This window comes from Centruroides vittatus, unplaced genomic scaffold, assembly GCF_030686945.1.
Source record: "Centruroides vittatus isolate TY-2023 unplaced genomic scaffold, ASM3068694v2 contig_817, whole genome shotgun sequence".
Classification (NCBI taxonomy): Eukaryota; Metazoa; Arthropoda; class Arachnida; order Scorpiones; family Buthidae; genus Centruroides; species Centruroides vittatus.
The window spans coordinates 651,613-666,229 of NW_027122532.1; the positions used below are offsets into that span (position 1 = coordinate 651,613).

The following is a 14,617-nucleotide window of genomic DNA, read 5'->3' on the forward strand; positions in this document are numbered from 1 at the left end:
AAAGTAATTGGATAAGAATAAATCCATAAAAAATCATTAAGAATATGGGAAAACCAAATTTAAATTCGACGGAGCCGCATAGGAAAAAAGACAAGCTTCATAATTCTTTTAAAGATTTTTGATTTTAATAATTAAAACTGCAATTTCTCTTATAACTTTGACGTCATTTCACCTTGGTGTCTGTCCGGTATATGGTGCGAGATTAAGAAAAGTTACTCTGACATCATACGCATTCGTGTAAATACGTGGGCGTTCGGAAAAAAACTAAAAATTTCATTATTAAATTTCACGTCAGACATTTTTTTTAACGAACAAAAAAAGAACTTGAACTTGATATTAAATTTTAAAAAAATAATACAAGAAAAATAACGGTCGAGTTTGCAATACGGTCTACAGACGTTACCAAGAAAATCAATTTTCTGAAGCGGTGAATGCACTCCGCTTCGTATCTATCATTGTTTCTATACTAGAAACGTGTATGGCTGAAGACCTAAGGTGTTAAATGAATAAAAAAAAAATAAAACTTTCGAAAAACCGCATAAAAATTTCATAATTCCATCAATAAATTAGAAAGCAAAGCGATTTGACTTCAGAGCACTTCAATGACGATTTGAGGACTTTATCTTAATATATTTCTTCCAGGAATTAACTTCTGGAAATTAGTAAGCATCACGAATTTCCTTAATGTTAATGCTACTTTGTCGTCGTCTTTTTTTCCTTGTCACATCTATACATAAGTAATTCGTGACGATAATCGTTTGAGTCATCCGCTTATTGCAAAACAGCTAGAGATACAGTACTCTTGTTTTGTTTTTTTTTTCTTTCTTGTTTACGGATCAAATAAGAAATTAGTTTGATTTATATGATTTTTCTGAAGATAAAAATCAGACAGTTTTATAAAAATATGCTAAAACTTGATTCACATTTCGTAAAATCTTGAATGAAGTAATTATTGTATTGCTAATCTAGCTGTTATTATGCCGATTATATGAATTACTATAAAATATGTATATTATATATTTTTAATTTTTAAATAAGGAAACAAATTTAAAAGTTATCATTAATTAATGATGAAAAAGGAAGTTATAACTAAGAAAATCAAGGTAAGGTTTGGATCTGTATGACAATCTACACGACTGGATCCGCAAAGACTTTGTACGAGAAAACATTTTGGGTCTTAAGACTCGAACAAACAAGCATTTTTGGGTGTGAAGTCTCGAACGAGCAAGACTTGAATGAATCTTTTAAATCTGCAAGTAGATTTTGTTAAAATTTTTGCCGTTTTCATTCATCTTAAGTGCTTTTTACTATGGGTTGGTGGTACTTTCCAAATTAAAAATATTCAAATTTTTAGATTTTAGATTTCATTTCTCACTAAAAAACAGAAAAGTAAAACAGAATACAATTTTTTTTCTCAATAAATGTCTCCTTCTTAATTTATTATTCATCGATTTTTTTAAAATAATATTTTCTTTTAAGAAATATTTACTTTTTAAACTTCGATTGTCTAAAAACGACGATTTCGCACGCGATCTATCGCTTTGCTTCGCGTATTAAATCAATTAAAACGAAATCAAGTTGATTTAAAACAATAAAATTAGTACTTTTAATCATGTTATACATAAAATTTATGAATATTTATAAAACTATAATTGATAAGTTCTTTCTGACATATTTAAATCGTGCTTTAACGCGACGTCGCTCCTTAAAAAAAGTCATTATTTCGAAACTATCGATCTATTTCTAACAGCAAAACATTCAGAAATATTATTTTAAATGTATTTAGGCGATAATTAATATTTGATAAACTAATTTTTTGTTTTTATTACAATTCTACAATGATATTATTAAATTTACAAGACTACGCTACTGGAAGTAATATGGCGGATACCTCGGAAGCAACAAATATTTTCCGGTAAAGTATAAAAATATTTTTAAAACACGATAATAAATAAAATTTGTTTATTGGAAGTAAAAAGAGTATCGAATAATTTTAAATCACAATTAAATGCCATAAAATTGCGAATAAACTAATTAAAATTCGATTTTTCTCCTCATGCACGAACCACGTGATTCACGCAGTCTCTTATTTTTTCATATTTCATGGCATTAATGAATCTATTTTTGAAGCCAAACAGATCGAATGTTGAGGAGAGGAGACTCAAGGTCATAAATCCTCCATCAAATTCATTTTAAAATCAATAAATTTTATTTATTTAAACCGAAATAAAAAGTAAATTTATACTTTAAGTTTTAAAACTTATTTATATTTAATCTGAAAATAATTAATTACAAAAGTAAAATTTAATTTTTAATATTTAAATTAAAATAATTAAGTATTTAGAATTTTCTTTAAAAAACAAAAAAAACAATATTTTGTAAATTCCGAAAAATTACTTGTCGTTACCGTGATACGACGCCATATTGTTTTCGGTGGCGCAACCATTTAAATTCGCATTTCATTAATTCTGCACAGAAACGGGGATTAAAAAATGCTTTTATAAATGAAGAAATACCATAAAACTTTAATTAATTCTAGAATTAGAAACATAGTATTAAGCAACAGCATAAATAAATAGAAAAAAAGTGAGAGAGAAAGCCTACGTGAATGAGTTAATGATCGTTTTAATTATTGATTTTAATCTGGAATACCACCAACGTATGCCTTTCAAGGATAATTTAATTGTTTATATGTTAAAATATGAGGAAAATGAAGCAGCAAGAGCGCATGTTTAATTCATTTTTAACGTTTAGGAGCTGGTAAAATAATTTTTTTTTTTAAACGTACTTTTAAAATTTGCTTTAATTTAGAATGGGGGCGAGCCTTAAACTTGAAACATTTTAAGCTCCAAACTCGGAGAAGACAGATAAATTCAATGTTTTTGAAGACAAACTGTCTCTCTTATCAATTGTAACTTGATAGAAAAACTATGTTTAGTCCCCATTGGGGACCGAACCCAATCTTTTAAGGTACGGATTTAGAAAGGAAACGGAAGATAAGGAATGACGTCAGGATTTTAACTGAGGTTTCGGAGTTCGGCTTTTTGTTAGAAAACAAATCGTATAGGACAGAAACAATTGAACTGGAAAGAAAAGATGTATCTGGATGAAGCGATCTTTATGAAGACAACTTCATCCGGATTCCATTGTCTTTCGGGGATTATTTAACAACACAAAGAAATAGACGAAAAAAAATCTAAGTAAACAAGAAAAATTCATTTTTTATACTTTTCAGGCTGTTATATATAACAGAGGGAAAGTATGGCGATCGGTCAAAAAAAATGACACCCAAGATTTTTAGGCTCGGGACACTGAAACCACGAGAAATTAAAAAAAAATTGGGTTTTTTCCCCTGTATGTATGGATATTAGTGTGTGGGAGGTTCACCTTGTTTGAAGCTTAATAACTCCTGTACTTTTTGTCGAAAAGTTTTGAAATTTTGCAGGGATGTTTGTTTATTAGAGGGATTGATGCTGTTAAATTTTGGTGGTTAAAGGCAGAGGAGGTGGGAAGATAATGTGGGTCGTGCGTATCTTCAGTAGTGTCGGACTTAAAGACGATTTTACTCGTTATTACCATTTACAATTTTTTTTTTATAAAAACTCATCCATACCCTCAAAATTAATTATTATAAAACGATAAAAAGCGTAAAGAGTTTTTATATTTTTAATAATATAACAACAGATGACTCCACACTCGCAGTTTTAAATGTTCCGGGAAAGTTGAGCAACTCGTTGCTAGTTTATTTTTTTCGAATTTACTTTCTTTAAACATGCATCTATATGAAATTTTTATAAAAATTGATTGATTGATTGAAAGCCGAGGAGGAGGCATGTGTCTAACACCTAAACAGGGGTCAGCTCCCCCTGTTTAGGTGTTAGACACGTGAAAATCCTCATGGTCAGTCCGCTGATTATGCGAGAACTCGCGACCTGCACCAGTGTTCAGTGGTTTATTCACTTGGCACTCAAAAGACAAAAATGAGTAATAAAAGAAGTAACTATGAGGAAATAAAAATCATTCGATCCGGCAAAGAACTGATTACAACACACTAAAAAATAAATTTGATCCTCAACTAGTGTCAGACATTTTTCTATACAATTCTTTTTTTTCCTCCGAATGTTTACGTATTACACCCTTAAACTTTTTGGTGTAACATCCAAGGAACAGGTCGAAAATTTTGAATTTTTTCTCCAGAAACTACAAGAACACTCCTTCCAACACATTTACACTTAAAATATTTCTAGGATAAATAAATCACATTAAAGAATATATTATTTGTGTTCCGACGAAATGTAACACACTTCTCAAACTATATGCATCATAAAAATCCTCCTAACTAGACAGTAGTTCCTTTAATACACCATAAAACCCCATTTTGTAATGGGAACAGCGCATCATCGAAGTGTCAGAGTTAGTGTTATAATTCTATTATTGACATATATAACTCGTACAGGAAACTACTTTTATATATTCTAGCAAAAAAACTAAAAATTTCGATGATGTGGAAACTAAAAATAGAAGAAACTCTTATGAAAAATCCCGCAAACACTTTATAGATGGGCTTCCCCGCGAGGCAGGTCGACCTTACAGGCAAACAACCATCGATACTGCTATATTGGCCATTCCTAGAAATTAATTTCCTTATCGAATATACCGGAAAACAGAAAAATAAATTCAGAGACAAAAAAATACGCACGTACAAAACTAGAACACTGGCAGAATGTTTAAATAAGCGTGTTTATTCATCTGATTTGTTCAGCTTATGCAGAACGGATAACGATTTCCGAGAACAGAGAAGGGAATAAATGGCGTTTAAAAACGAGAAAATATCAATTTATTAATTTATTTTATCGGGAATTTTTGCACAGAATCGCACACAATCTGTTTCCCGCAGAAAGAAAGCGATAGTAATAATTCAAAATATATTTTGAGCGCACTCTCCGTAGGATGTGGCCACCATCCTCCACGGTGCAGGTTGCCATGACGACGGGAGGACGAGCGGTGACGTCAGCGGCAGTATTGGCAGTCTTCCAAAATCATCGACATCTTTAAGAAATGTTTTACCTTCTTGGAAACAAAATGACACTTATCTCCACTAACGTTCACGTGTTAACATCGATTGTTGTAGAAGAAAAATACAGCGTGACCGGGCGATAATTTGATAACAATCGAAGACGAGCTGAAGCGGTGTTGAAATCGTCACGTGACTCCTTTCCGAGCGTATAGTTCCACTCGAATACCGTTAGAAGGAAAGGTCGTCGTCCTGTACAATACTGTTGTACAGGATTGTCAACAGGGAAATCGCCCTTTTTGCTATGTTTAGTGCGGTGCATACATCACAATAACCCGCCTAATTGTTGGGTTCGTGTGACGTAATACAGAGAGGATTACCTTTCTTGGGCGTTAGTGCCGTTTTATTTATTGTTATTCCACGGGATTAACCCGTGTGTGGGACTTAAATATTCGAATTTTCTATAGAATAACACTCGTCTTAGTGTTAAAAACACAAGCAAATATAATCCGTAATCCGTCCCCTTCTCTTTTAACTGTGCAAAATTTTAAAATTTAATTATATATTTATAGATTTTTTAGATTATGTACAGTCGAACCTTAAACAACGGACACTGGTGAGGATATTTTAAAAATGGCCGTTGTTCGAAGGTTATTTTGTATGCATTTTAAAAAGAAACGTTCCTGTAAGAATGGGCGCAGTTTAAGTGGTCGTTGTTGGCAGGTGGCCGTTATCGAAGGTTCAACTGTATGTAAAACTCATCAAATATTATATATTGTATACATGTATTAGGGCCTTAGAGTTAGCCCTTTTCATCTCTCTCTCAGGCCCCAAATATAAATTGATTCAGCAAATTAGCCTAATCCTGGTATCTTGAAATATTATATAATTTGTAACTCTAATTTGATAATATTTATGCTAATATACACAAAAGGTCCGAAAGAAGTGACACAGGGCAACAGGCCTCGAATATGTGATTTCTCTCAGGCCCTACATATATATTTATCCCAGGAGAGTTTTTATCACTTTATTACGTAAAAAAACTAAATTTTTGTGACCCATTTGTGACCTCCGACACATCCAGATCGAGAGAGGGCCCAAAATTTCATATAGGCCTATGTTTAGTTTAGATAGAAAAGCCCCAGCCCTAAATGGTCCCGCTTGCTCCCTTTACATCACGGCCCGTATTTAAATATATATAATAATCGAACATTTTTATAGTATTTATTATATTAAAACATATAAATTCTTTAGAAGTTAGTAGCTCGAGAGGGAAGGATTTTTAACCTATCCTGTGCCTAGAAATTATACGATTCTCATCATGTTATTGTCTCAACGACGGTGAATAATCTCCTGAGGGAAGATGTAACATTCTATAAGGTAAAAAACTTTACATGTTCTTACTACAAAGTCATTGACATCAGTACAAAATCATTGGACCACATGTACTTGTTTTAATAAGTACTCATGTAATAAAAATAGCATTTACAAACGAAGAAACTAAATTATTTAATTCCTTAAATTTTTAATTAAAATTAATATAATTTTTTCTGTACATATTTTAAAATATAATCCTGTAAACAACTGCATTAAAACGTAACTAAGCGTAACACCCGAAGTAATAAAAAAAATATTTCACGCTACGTAAAAGTACAAACATTAAGAATTAAAGAAACTATATGTATATATAAATATATTTTTTATTTATTTATTATATCAATAGAGTATAAAGCGCAAGTTTTGTAATTTTTATCGGCGAATTTAATAATAATATAAAAAAAAGAAGGTCAAACTTTGCAGTTACAATTACATTCGAGCGTACTAACGTTACAACTGTACTAATTTCACACTAAAAACACCGCGTTAATTATACACTAAGCTCGACATACGAGAACCATTCGGTATATCAAATCATTTTAAATTTTAAAAAATTGAGATTCTAAGAAATATGAGGCCCTAGATGAAGCCCTAAATCAGAGCTGCTTACAGAAGTGTAGTCTTGCAGTATGAAGCTCTAAGCTGTAGTGTAATAGTTTGGGGCTCGAGGCCCTAATTATAGTCTCGATACGAGGCCCTTCATAGTAGATACACTTTTAGTATGAAGCCCTAAGCTGTAGTGTAATAGTGTGAGCCTGTTTGAAGCCTCAAGCTCCAGCTACAAGCCTCGTCACGCGAGCTTGAAGCTTGTTTAGTTTACGTACAAATTCCTCATTTGTATCAATTTTTTTCATAATTTGAACTAATTTATTTTCTAAATTATTAACTTTTTTTAATCCACAACTAATTAAATTCGGCATTTTACATCAATTTCTTTCCTAAAATTAAATTAGTTGATAAGTTTTTTATTGCAGGAAGCCCAATCCAGTTCGAGCCATTCGACGGTAGTTTAACGATCGTTAAACTTTACTTTAGCTTAAAACAATCATCGAACTTCATTTTCACGCTCTAAATATAATTTTAAAATTATTTTGTAAGAATTTAAAAATATACTTTTATCGATTTCTTTGAAAGTTTGAACTTTTATGAGTAAAAAAAGAAACATTTCTTCGTAGCACCCCTGTGTTAAAGAGGATGGAATCGCCGCTTAAACTATAAAATAAATGATAAATTCTGGTAAAAAATTGATTAAAAACAGTAAAAATCATTTCTAAAACACTTAATTACTGTCGACAGATGAGTTTTGTACGTGTTAAACATTAAATTTCCCATTTAAGAAGTTCAATATAAACAGTGTAAGAGAGTTGACGTACGCCAGAACAATTTTCTATTTTTAAAAATTTATTTTGGGGTATTTTTCAAATTTTGTGAAGAATTTAACTTGTTAATACGATAATTAATCCGTACAAAAATCCACTGGAATAACACAGTAGAATTTCTTTTATTAACAGATTCCTGAAAACCACTTACTAAAATGCTGAGTTACGCTTCGAAATTGTGATTTTTATAAAATATTTTTATATTATATTATGTTATTTAAGCTCTAGAAATATTTTTAAAATGATATTTTAACGAATTCTCATTGCTGTATACGGTAAAAGTTTAAGTACAACACAGAAATAGATAGATACAGGAGTATTGCCTGGTGTAAGGGAAATTACTCTGTCTGAGCACTCGTTTGCATGAATTTCTCAGCTTCGTACGCATAAAAATAATTATAATTTATATAATTTCACTGAATATCCGAAACGGAAGTAAAAGAGGAAGTATCATCCAGGTACTAAACCCAGAATTTGTCGGACCGTGACGTTAGTGAAGGGTGAGTTGCGTTGATTTGACGAGGAAATATTTACCAGCAGGAAAATTTTTCGTTTGAAATCATAAGCGATTTATCAATAGCCACTACTATATTTTGAAAAAAAGAAAACCACCCCATAAAAGTAATCAAAACGCGAACGTAACATAGTTTTCCTCCTGTAATTTAGTCGTCACGAAATCAGAAATTAATTAATTGATCAAGAAAAAAACAACAATTTTAATTATTCAATTTGTTGTTATATTATGCCTTTATGTAATAATTTAGATCATCATCACATAAATGTGTAAGTTTCAAAGTCACGTGCACTTTAGAGTGAAATATACACATTACTGTTAATAAATATCGAAAATTCATCTATTACATCTGTGACGTACACGTGTAAATGTGTCTGTTACATTTTCAATACACAAACTTTACTCAGAATGTCTGTTACAGTTATAATACACAAATTTTACGTATAATTTCATTCATTGAATGCCTACTAGCATATTTATATATTAAACCATTAAATATACATAATTACGTAAGTACACGCGCGCATTTTTCATATAAAAACTACATATTTTATCCACATTATAAACATAATTAAGTAAGTTACCCCCTTATAAAAAGTTCAGAAATCATTATAACTATAAATATCATACAGAGTGTATCATTAACGGCAGAACAATACTTTCATTGATTAGAACACACCTGTTACGATATCATGCAACCACTTAATACTATCGCTCTACGTAAGATGCTCGCACGTTGTACAATCACGATACACAGATATAAATCAAGGCAGAAGAACATAATTAAAAAAGAAACCCGGTTTTTTATATCAATTATTTGCCTTTTTTTAAAGGGGGATTAAAAGCTAATTAAACAAGAATTAATTACTTTACACAGGGGTTAGATTGAGTAATTGATATCGAACCGATACGAAGAGTTAATTGTGGCACCCTATGATAAATGGTACACAGAGATAACCCGAATGTACGGAAGAGGAAGATGCCAATTGCCGGAATCACTAGCAATACCTTCCGCTTTCACCGATCTGTCAATAACAATTGCCCACGTTATAATTCGCTCCCCCCTAGAATTTGGTAGCAGATGGATCGAGTTATTATTTCGACTGCAGCACGCGCGTTTGATGTACGATTTACATAATTAAAAAAAGAAACCGGCGGGCAGAAGGGGGACGAGAATTTTAATTGTGACAATTACGTCACACACGGGAGGAATACGCGAATTAATAAAACAGTAGATAACTCACCCCTACTGGCCTACGTGCGTACGTTTTAGTGGAAGTGATGCTACGACCAAAAAGCGAAATTGGAACATAACGTAAAGCAACCCAAATCCTCTCACCGCCGTCCTCGCTACTCGCAAGCACCAATTTCGTGACTGTGACGTCACACTCCGCGCAGCGTTGAGGTGGATCGATCGGCGGCGACGAGTCGGGTCGGTCCATGTCGATGACGGGGTAAGACGGCAAGATGGCGGCATATCCAGACGCCATGCTGTTGATTCGGTCTTCGTTTGTTCGAAGGAGAAGCATCCCGCCGTCGTTTAGTAATTGGCAGTTTACGTAAATGTGTACGTTACAAACATGTGTTCTTCTAATCGACAAATTCGTAATAATGTGTATATTTCGACATGCACGAAAAAATGTGTAAATTTCGTGTAATTTACACATTTAATAATGTGTAAATTCCATGAAATTTACACCTTATTCCAAAAACACGTGTTGTAATGTACAGTACATTTGTTATTATTATTATTTTTTTTTTGAAATACGAGCGCAATACACACATTTAGTATTTCACGCGTGTTGTAACATACATGTTATTTGAAATGTGTATATTTGTAATTTACACCTTATTTAAGGAAAAAATAAATAAATAAACGTGTTTTACACACACAAAATGTGTACAATGTTGCAATATTTATGTAGTAAATAATACATACGTCAAACTGTAATATACACGTTTATCCACCTACATACAATAAAAATTTAGAAACAATACATGGGTCTCCTAGAGTACGTATCCTGCCCACCCTGCCCACCCTGCCCCACCCTCCCCACCCTCCCATCCTCCCCATCCTACTATGTATATTAGCTGTATATTGTAAACATTTAGACACGTACACACATTAATGTGATTTAATACTACCGTATTAAATCCAAGTGTCCATTTATGTTGAAAGGTACAGTACATGCATGTGTACGTTATATTCTCAGTATTTTGAAATTAATTTGTAAAATCGTGCCTTTAAATTCAATAGGGGATGGTGGAGAGTTAAAACTTTCGAAAATTTACATTGGTTCGTGTTCGATAGCACACATGCGAGTAATATTAGAAGATGGAACAGCTATTCTACAGTAATTTAACACGTTATTGACGTATGTAAGAGTTTGATTAGATAGAATCATTGAAGGTTTCGCTTACACCTTAATCAAATGTTTAAAGATAATAAAATTAAATTCGTATTAAACTGTTAAAGTAGGACAACACATCCGGAATGACCTATTTACAGATATCTTCTTCAATTTTTGATAAGAATTTTTATATTAATATACTGTACTTACCTTTTTTCCTTATCTTATAATAAAAACAGGTAATTTCCCGTTAACAAAAGTATTTATATAAATAAGATAAGAATTTTTCTGGTTATAATTTACTAATTAAATATTACAAATCATTGAGAAACCTTTCATATAGATAAGTACGTGTTAAACATTATTTAAACTTAAAATTATAATTATTTAAATTATTTGAATATAGTAAAACCTGTCAAAAACGGAACCTTAATAAAACGGAAATCTACCTAAATCAAAACAATTCTTCGAAATAATAAAACCTGTGTAAATCGGACTAGTACCGAACCGAATGTTTTTCCGGTTTGGCAGGTTTCCGTTCTGAGCAGGGTTTTTTTTTTTAACATAGATACAGTAAAACCTGTTCATAACGGAACCTGTAAAACGAGAAAAACTATTTGGTACGCATGAGTCCGGTTTACACAGGTTTTACTGTATTATATTATTGGACTGTATTTATCACATTGCAGACCTGTAGATTTCCACCGTCCGTCCGTCCGTTTGTCCTTCATTAATCTTGAGAGTTAGATGAAAATCGAGACCAGATATGGAAATTTAAGAACTTTGGCCCTTACATTTTGTAAATAGGTGATAAATAAAAGTATATCAATAAATAAAAATATTTTTAGATATTGATTAAATATTATTTTATCAGGTTTAATTTTATTGTTTACGTTTAATGAATACAATGAAACTTGTCCGAAACGGAACCTGAATACAACGGAAAAAATTCTTCGAAATAGAACAATTACAGTAAAACCTGTACAAACCGGACTCGCACGGTACCAAATATTTTTGCCATTTTGGCAGGTTTCCGTCTTGAACAGGTTTTTTAAAACATAGATACAGTAAAACCTGTTTAAAACAGAAACGTGTCAAATATCAGGTACAGTACGAGTCTGTTTACACGGGTTTTACTGTAATTGCTCCGTTTCGAAGAATTTTTTTCAGTTTAGGCAGGTTTACGTTTTATTAAGGTTCCGTTTTACACAGTTTTTTTAAACATAGATACAGTAAAACCTGTTTAAAACGGAAACCTGCCAAACCGAAAAATGCAAATGCAAATGCCAAACCGTGCAATTCCGGTTTACGCAGGTTTTTGTCATATTCAATTAATTATTGTTAATTTGATTTCAATATTATAATATATTTTAATTGGCTTAATTATATTTAATTGTAATTTAATTTCAAATAAATAATATTACTTTAATTATTGGTATTGTTTTCGTTACTGATTCTTGATAACGTTATCAATGAACTTGTCATGAATTCCTGATAACGGTTGCGTATATTTTAAGTACAAGCAGGTGTTACTTTATAATGACGTCTAGACAGGACCAGCAGGACCCATTGGTTCGGGCCCGGAAACTAGAAAAGCCCTATATAGAGTATAAAAGCGGCATGAATTTAAATTTCTCTTGCTATGTGGCGAAAAATCTGTTTTATTAGTATAAAGAGTGGCCCCAAATCAGTACTTAACATATAGTGTAGCCCCAAAGTCAGTACAGTACATAATAGAGGGTGGCCCAAAAGTCAGTTAATCGCGTAGAGGTGTTTCTATATTACAAGTCGAACTGCATTCGTTAAAGAATTTCTCAGTAGCTTCATGGGGCCCAGGCAAATTTAAATTAGGGGCCTCAGCAATTAACGAATTAAAAAAGTTATGAACATTTAAAAATAAAATTCGTCCTCGAAGTTTTTTTATTCCCATATTTTATCACGTTATTACAAAAATAGAATTAAATAATGACATTTATTTAAAAAAAAACGAATCTAAAAATAACTTTTTAAAGTTAGTTTTTCATTAGAAAATTACATTAAAAAGTTTAATGAAAGGAAAATTTAATGTTTTTTCATTAATTAAATAATTTTAAAAATTAAAAAAAAATCTTTCTAGCTTTAAATTGGAATGGATTTAATGATTCGCTTTATCAACACTGAATAAAAAAAATCCAGCAGCGAGTTGCGTAACTTTTCCGGCAAAAATAATTATAATTACGTGTGGCGCCATCTGTTACGAGATTTTATTTTTAAAATTTTTATTATTTAGTTTAAAATATATGCTCTCCACCTGAAATTAGTAATGGCTTGCTCCTGTACGTCATACTTTACCTTTAACAATAGAGTAGTGCCGGTCATCTATCTAATAACTATCGGGGAGGGGAAAAATTTTTGAATCGAAATGACGTGACTTCCGGTTTGCTTCGGACGTTCGTATGTAGTTAATCGGGGCCTCCTGTTCCTAAAGTTTCCATATCCGGTCTAGTCTTTCATCTATCTAATTCCATTCTCAAGAAATCAAGACAGACAACGAACGGATGACATGAGAATTTACAGAATAATATATAAGAAGAAATAGAATTTAAGTCGAACCTCGATATAGCGCTACAGTGAAATTAGCTGCGGCATTAAACCGAATTATTCACAGTAATGAGATGTAAGACGTTTAAGTTTAAAAAATCTCGCTTAATTGGCACTGTGCGCAGGTATAGGAGAGCGCTATATCGAGGTTCGACTTATTTAGTAGCTGGTAAGTTGAAAAATTAAATAAAGAGCTACAAGAACGGGAGTTTACGGGTCCAAACAAGTATAAATATGGGGTCTACCCGTCAATTGTGTTTTATATATAAAGGGTCCTATACGTCACTTTCCTATTGTGTTTTACATAAAAGACTAGATTTTGGGGCCCTCTATAACTTTTATCCTTTGCATTGTAACTTGAATTGAAATGTTATATTCTTTGCATAATTACGCATTAATTTATTTTAAAACACAAATAAATAAATAAAATAATTCGCTTATTAATCAAGAATTAAATTTTTTTATGGATTTCATTTAGTTTTTAGCAGTTTTTTAGGCTATCGTCGACGTCGCCTCGCGGCGCGCGTTGTCGCGTAATTGATTTAAAAACGATATACCGAGATAGTTTTTGACCTGATTTAACAGAGAATATAATTTAAAAAACACGATTTTTCAATAAAAAAATACATCCAACATTAAAACGTTTTTAATTTAAAAAACAAAAAAAAACTTTAAAACTTGCGCGCGACGACACGACGACGCGTGCGAATTCAAGTAAAAAAATGTTTTTTTTTTTATTATTTTAAAACGGTAATATTAAATAAAATCGTGATGTAAAATTTACTTATTTTTATTAAATTATTAATTAAATAACAATAAAAAGTGTTAGAGATATTTTAAATGGATGACGTTCCTGCCTGCGCTGAGACGCGACGCGACATCGCTTTCGCTCGTACGTAACGCATTTAAGAAGACACCCACCATTTTGAAAAAAAAAATGGTTTAAGAACATGGGATAAGTTTTCGATCGTACACATATAAAAAATATAATCAAGTTTTTCTGTAATAAATAATTCATGAACTGTATAGCGTGACGGACAGACACACGAGAGATTTTTACACTTTATTTAGATCAGGGTTCTCAATTCTGATCGATAGTGACCCCCGAGGAATCAATCGATTTACCTGGGGGTCGATAAATTACTAGAGGTCATTTGGGGGTCGGTAGAGATCCCATTTGTAATTTATTCTTTATTTTGTATCAGTGTAGAAAGGAGTTGGCGAATTAAATTTAATTTTGGAAAGTGGGTGAGGATGAATTTAGACTTACAGACCCTAAGCTATAACATATGAGGCCCTTTCTCATCAAATGTATTTTAAGACATGAGGTTGTAAGCTCTAGCTTGTCATGCTTACGAGTAAACTAGGATCAGGGAAGGGGTGGACAAACAAGAGATTAAAG

The 14,617-nt window shown here is 31.9% G+C and overlaps 1 protein-coding gene across 3 annotated transcripts in view; it reads right to left on the reverse strand.

The window, feature by feature from the left end:
* Window positions 1-14,617, reverse strand: part of LOC136982232 (tripartite motif-containing protein 2-like) — a 46,254-nt gene that overhangs the window by 19,479 nt on the left and 12,158 nt on the right. The window contains exon 1 of one of the 3 annotated variants that reach the window (XM_067278685.1): window positions 9,529-9,775. The exons of the other annotated variants lie outside the window; for them this stretch is intronic. Within the exon in view, the coding sequence (XP_067134786.1) occupies window positions 9,529-9,774 (246 nt within the window). The 5' untranslated portion in view covers window position 9,775. Of the gene's footprint in view, window positions 1-9,528; window positions 9,776-14,617 lie in introns of those variants that run through there. 3 annotated transcript variants of the gene reach the window in all.